Source organism: Bison bison, unplaced genomic scaffold (assembly GCF_000754665.1).
Source record: "Bison bison bison isolate TAMUID 2011002044 unplaced genomic scaffold, Bison_UMD1.0 scf7180017864281, whole genome shotgun sequence".
Classification (NCBI taxonomy): Eukaryota; Metazoa; Chordata; class Mammalia; order Artiodactyla; family Bovidae; genus Bison; species Bison bison.
Window position 1 is genome coordinate 1,094,470 of NW_011494853.1, and position 6,765 is coordinate 1,101,234.

General features: G+C 37.8%; 1 protein-coding gene across 1 annotated transcript in view; it reads left to right on the forward strand.

Annotated features, from left to right (window-relative positions):
* LOC104995501 (antigen WC1.1-like) overlaps positions 1–6,765 on the forward strand; it is a 58,847-nt gene that overhangs the window by 22,986 nt on the left and 29,096 nt on the right. The window contains 2 exon segments of the mRNA XM_010849379.1: positions 3–110; positions 5,506–5,820. Coding sequence (XP_010847681.1) covers positions 3–110; positions 5,506–5,820 — 423 coding nt within the window.

Genomic DNA, 6,765 nt, shown 5'->3' on the forward strand with positions numbered 1-6,765 from the left:
AGATTTAATTCAGTGTCGGAAAATGGATACCTCTCTCTGGCAGTGTCCTTCTGACCCTTGGAATTACACTTCATGCTCTCCAAAGGAGGAAGCCTATATCTCGTGTGCAGGTGACTTACTATTTCTGTGTGTCTGTCCCAACCCTGTAGGATGCAGTGAGATTTGATATTTTAAAGTCTAAGTGATGAGTTTAATTTGGGTCCACAAAATGATATAAAGTGAAAATGTTAGTTGCTCAGTTGTGCTGTTTGTGACTACATGGACTGTAGCCCGCCAGGCTCCTCTGTCCATGGGATATTCCAGGCAAGAAAGCTGGAATGGGTTACCATTCCTTTCTCCAGGGGATCATCCTGACCCAGGTATGAAATCGGGTCTCCTACACTGCAGTCAGATTCTTTACTGTCTGAGCCACCAGAGAAGCTTAAATGACGTAAGAATGAAACTAATTTAATCCACATATTCCAACCTTGTTTGTTAAAATTTTTAATTGAGTCGTAATTCTTGTAACATTATATTAGTTCTAAGTGTAAAGCATGGTGTTTATGTATTTGTACATATTGGTAAATCACCACACATACAGTAATATCCATCACCACATGCAGTTACAATTTTTTTCTCTTATGATCCACAAGTAAGAATTTGCATGCTGCAACTAAGATCCAGCACAACCAAATAAATACTTAATTTTAAAAGAGAGTATTGTTTTCTTCATAGCATCATGGTTTTTTATCCACATAAGAGCTTCCCTGGTAGGTCAACTGGTAAAGAATCTGCCTGCTATGCAGGAGACCCTGGTTTGATTCCTGAGTCTGGAAAATCTGCTGGAGAAGGATAGGCTACTCACTACAGTATTCTTGGGTTTCCCTTGTGACTCAGCTGGTAAAGAATCTGCCTGCAATGTGGGAGACCTGGGTTTGATCCCTGGGTTGGGAAGACCCCCTGGAGAAGGGAATGGCTACCCACTCCAGTATTCTCGCCTGGAGAATTCCATGGACTCCGTACTCCATGGGGCCACAAAAAGTTGGACATGACTGAGTGACTTTCACAAACACTATATACAAAAATATCTTCTTTCCCATATTACTGTCTTAAGATATCTTTCATGACAATATTTTTTCTCTAGAATGTTTTAAAATTTCTTATTTATTCATAGGAACTCTTTATAAACAAACATCACTTACTGTTTCTCTTAAATATTTTTGTAAGATTTTCCCCATATTTTACATATATTTTTAAGGTTGTATATGTGTATGGGTGGGTTATGTGATCAAATCTGTAATGTTTTACTTTTTTGACTTCTGCCTTTAGTGCAATGTTTCAAACGCCATTCTTCATCTCAAAATAACATTGAATCAAGTTTTATTTTCTGCAAACAATTTAATAGTTCCACTAAAGAATATTCAAAACCTAATTTAAAATTTATGTATTTATCTGAATTTATTTTACTATGTGTGATGGCAAAACATCATCACCAGATAGGAATTACATTTTAGATATGTGATATCTTAGCTCCATCACAAAATAAAAGCACATTGTCTCATGAGTTCATGGATATGACATCAAAAGTACAGGCAACAAAGCAAAAATAGACAAGTGGGAATATAGCAAACTAAAAAGCTTCTGCAAACCAAATGAAATATCAACAGAGTGAAAAAGCAAGCTAGTGCAAATTATATAAGGTATTAATTTCCAAAAATAATAAGGAAGTCCTATAACTTAAGAGAAAAAAACCCCAACAAACTTAAAACCTAATAACTCAATTAAAAAATTGGCCAAGGGCTTGAATAGACATTTCTCTAAAGAAGACATACAAATGGCAATAGGTATATAAAAAAATGCTTGACATTGTCAATCATCAGGGAAATGTAAATTAAAACCACAAAGAGATATCATCTCACACATGTCAGAATGACTGTTTCGTTGTTTTTTTTTTAAAGACACTTAGTGTTGGCAAGGCTGTGGAGAAACTGACACTTTATGTGCACTTATCCACATTAAATGTATAAATTGTACTAATAAAGCTATGTAATCCAGGGGTTAAATCTCTGGGCTTTCACTGTCATGGGTCCAGGTTCAATCCCTGACCTGGGAACTATGATCCCATGAGCAACAGCACAGCCAAAAAACAAACAAACACCAGCACAAAAACTATGACCAAAATATCTGTATGATTTATACTGATGTCTCTTTTCATTCTTGGTATTGTCAACTTCATTTTCTCTCTGCTCTGCATTAGTATTGCTCAGTGTTCATCAATTTTCAATGAGCCACGTTTAAAGGGTTTTCTTCTATATTTTCTACCTTATGCTTACCTTCTTTTCCATTAATTTTTATTCCTTTTTAAATTAACCCCAACATTCTACATTCTTGACTTTCTCATCTAGTTTCTTAATTGGAAGCTTACTTTTTTTCACTTTCAGTCTTTCCTCTTCTCTAAATCTAGGGTATAAATTTCCCTTAGGCACTACTTGAGTTTCATTAGAAGAATTTATCATACCATTATTTTGTGTTTATTATCATTATTTCACAGTATTTTCTAAGTTTTAAATTAATTCCCAGACTCAGGTGGTTTTTGGAAGGATCTTGCTGAGTTTCCCCAAATAGAGGTGGCTATAAATATTTTCTTATTAGTTCTTAATTTTATTCCACTGTGGCCAGAGTAAATACTCTGTATGAATTCAAAGAGTGAAAGATTTTGTCCTATTATGTGGTCATTTTGATAAAAGTTCCCAGTGCATTTACAGTAATGTGAACTCTTCCATTGTTGGGTGCATTGCTCTCTGTGTTACTTAGTTAAATGTGCCGATTATGTTGTTGTACATCTACTGTATTCTTCTTTGGTTTTTGTATGTTTGGTGTGCATGCTATTGAGAAAGATATGGTAATAACCCCACATTTTGATTGTGATTTTGTCTATTTCTTCTTTTCACTCTGTCAAGTATATTTCAAAGTTATGGTCTGTTACCTTTCTTGAATTTTGTTGTCTAAAATATCTTTATTAAGGGTGCATCTCATTATAATCATGAAAATTCCCTCTTTAATTCAATTAGTGTATTTTGGCTTAATGTCTACTTTCTGGGACATTGATATAGCTACTCCAGTTTTGTTACAGTTAGTACACTTTTTCCATCATTTTATTTTCAACCATTCTTTGCTTTCATAATATAAGGTGGGCATTTTGCAAGTAACATTTGTGTCAATTTTGTTTTATCTTAATCTGTTTACTATAAATGCAATTACTGATATTGATGTGTTGGTATTTGCCATTTGTTTTTAATTGATCCATCTGCTTTATGTTCTTTTTGTCTCCTTTTTTTCCCTCCTTCAGTATTAAATAAATCTGTTATTATTCCAGATTTTCCTTTTTCCTTTTGATTTTCTGCAGCTTTACTAGGAGTGAGGGTTTTCATACTTCTCCATTTATTTTTTTTAAAAATTCTCTATTGTTATATCTTCAGATATTACTTCTGCAGTTCTGTCTCTGTATCTCTTCTCCCTCTCCTCCTCCTCTTTCTTCTTTTTCTCATCTCTCATCTTTCAGTTCAGTTCAGTCGCTCAAGTTGTGTCCAACTCTTTGCGACCCCATGAATCACAGCACACCAGGCCTCCCTGTCCATCACCAACTCCCAGAGTTCACTCAGAATCACATCCATCGAGTCAGTGATGCCATACAGCCATCTCATCCTCTGTTGTCCCCTTCTCCTCCTGCCCCCAATCCCTCCCAGCATCAGAGTCTTTTCCAATGAGTCAACTCTTTGCATGAGGTGGCCAAAGTACTGGAGTTTCAGCTTTAGCATCATTCCTTCCAAAGAAATCCCAGGGTTGATCTCCTTCAGAATGGACTGGTTGGATCTCCTTGCAGACCAAGGGACTCTCAAGAGTCTTCTCCAACACCAGGTTCAAAAGTATCAATTCTTTGGCGCTCAGCTTTCTTCACAGTCCAACTCTCACATCTGTACATGACTATTGGAAAAACCATAGCCTCTCTCATTTTTAGGACTCCTCTAAATAACTATATTCTAAGTTCTATATAAAATTATTTTAACTTATTCATTCACTTTTTAAACCTAGACATTTTATTTTAGGTTGGCAATAGTTCCTTAGATATTTTTATTTATTTATGATTATTTGTTTCATCTTTTTACCTGTTTATTCTCTTCTTCTCTCTTTTCCCCTAAATACATTGATTATAGTTAAAATCCTTATCTGCTAAGTCCACCATTTCTATCATAGGTGTCTCTGCATTCTCTTATCTTTTTTTACTTTGGTCATTTGTCATGTTATCCTAGCTTGTCAAATGTCATGTCATTTTTTATTGAATGCTATAAATTATATATGAAAAAGTAAGATACTCCTGATACATTTTCTAACACCTGAAAGGATTTACCCTTTGTTTTCCTAGGCAGAAGGGGGAAGGGATGTGTCTCACTCACACATCTAAATATAACCTAAAACTGAGCTATTAACAGTATGGGTTGCAGTTCTGGTAGCACTCAGTCCACCTCTGATTTCTCTGTCCCTATGACATAGGCTTTCAGAGATTTCAGTTCAGAGCCTAGATTCTTTGGTAGCTAAGTGCCCAAAATAATGAAAAAGACTCTGCTTTCCAAGTCTTTTTATATAGTTCTCTAGCTTCCTGCCCTTCACAGCTTATATACTGGGCAAATATTTGAGGGGAAAACCTGCTGTGTGAGAGAGGCTCTCAAGACTCTAGTTTTGTTACTCCAGCACCAGGTAACCCCCAAATTATGCTGGCTTCCTGTCACAACAGTAGTCCTCTGCTTGTCCAAGCCCAGATTCTGAATCATTAAATTATGCAATGAATTGGCAAATTCCCACAGAGAAAAAGAAACTATAGATCCTGGACTAACATTGAAATAATCTCCACTCTTTAGAATTTTAGCATATTTAGTCCATGTTGTGTTAACAAATGTCGAATACATTTACTGTTTCTTAAAAAAACATTTTCCAGCTTTTAAAGTTGTATCCAGAAAGACCCAGCAAGACACATTGGCCTGCTGTGAACTCCTCCATTTTCCCTGGAAGTGGAAAATTTTAGGTTTAATTCTCTACTTCATTATTTACTTAAAGTGCAGCACTGATAGACATTATTTACCCTTTCTTTACCTACTTTTTTTTTAACCTTTCCTCCTACTTTTCAACCTTATTAATTCTCTTGCCACTGCTATAAGAAACCAGACCCAGCTGCTGCCCCAGTGCAATGCTGCTGCTGCTGCTGCCAAGTCGCTTCAGTCGTGTTCGACTCTTAGTGACCCCATGCACTGCAGCCTACCAAGCTCCTCCGACCATGGGATTGTCCAGGCAAGAGTACTGCAGTGGGTTGCCATTGCCTTCTGCACGATTGCAAAGACTCTATATCAGAACCAGCAGGGTCTGCAGCCTCAGAAGAGAGCGCCTCCTACTGCTCAGGTGAGGGTCCCACAGGCCAGAAGACCCTTCTCATTCTCCAGGTCAATGCCCCGTGTCCCATTTCTCTCTCCTCAGGTAGCAGACAGCTCCGCCTGGTGGACGGGGGCGGTCCCTGTGCCAGGAGAGTGGAGATCCTTAACCAGGGCTCCTGGGGCACCATCTGTGATTACAGCTGGAGCATGAAAGATGCCCGCGTGGTGTGCAGACAGTTGGGCTGTGGAAAAGCCCTCTATGCCACTCTCTCTTCTTCCTTTGGGGCGGGATCAGGGCCCATTTGGCTGGACAACATGAAGTGCACAGGAAAGGAGTCCCACGTGTGGAGGTGCCCTTCCCGGGGCTGGGGGAAGCACTACTTCGATCATAGCGAGGATGCAGGAGTCATCTGCTCAGGTATGGTCAGTTCATTGCCCACCAGCTGAGAGAATGGAAAGTTCCAAGAAAGCTGGTGTCTAATCAGAGGGACAGTAGGGGACGGGTGGGCTAGAGAGGGCTGAGACAACTACCCATCCTCCGTGAGTGCCCTGTAGCTGTGAGCAATGAGCTTCATATACTTTCCTCTTACAAGTCTCTGCTATTCTTTTCTTCTCCAGTGGTCTTACCTGACACTAAAATAGCTTTATTTATCCTCCCAGTTAAAATAAATCCTCATAATTTTTTTCATAATTCACTTTTTGTAAAAGTGAAACATTTGCTAACAGCCATATAAACACTCCCTTTGCACAGGAAGGCTATGAGAGGGAGGGACAAAAAATGAGGATGTACTTTCCTGGGTGGAGTTGTTTCTATACAAACAGTGTGAGACATTATTTTGCACTAGGTTAGTATGAGTGGAGGCTACTCCTACTATAGGAGGATATCATTTAGATATAGAGGGTATCCCTACAAGGGTCATCATTTAGATATAGAGGGTATCCCTACAAGGGTCATCATTTAACAGATCAGAGATTCTTATGGATTTGTGCCAGATTTCAAGTTTCCTTTGCAAATTTAGACATAAATGTTTATAGTTCTGTGATGATAGAGAATTGTTGATGAAATGCTCTGAGTCATATATTCTTCCATTGTTACCAGAAAAGTCTGTCTCTCCAATTTTTCCTTTAAAACATCTATATAAATGCAAACTTTGGAGGAACACTTAGCCATGCACTGACAAGTCAAAGGTGGAGGTAATAAAACTTGAATTTCTGTGTTTTTTTTTTTTTTTTGCATACAATTTTATTTTATTTTATTTTTTTGATTGCAGTTATTTTTTTTAAATTTTTTTTCTTACATGATATTTTACATGTTTCAATGCCATTCTCCCAAATCTTCCCACCCTCTCCCTCTCCCACAGAG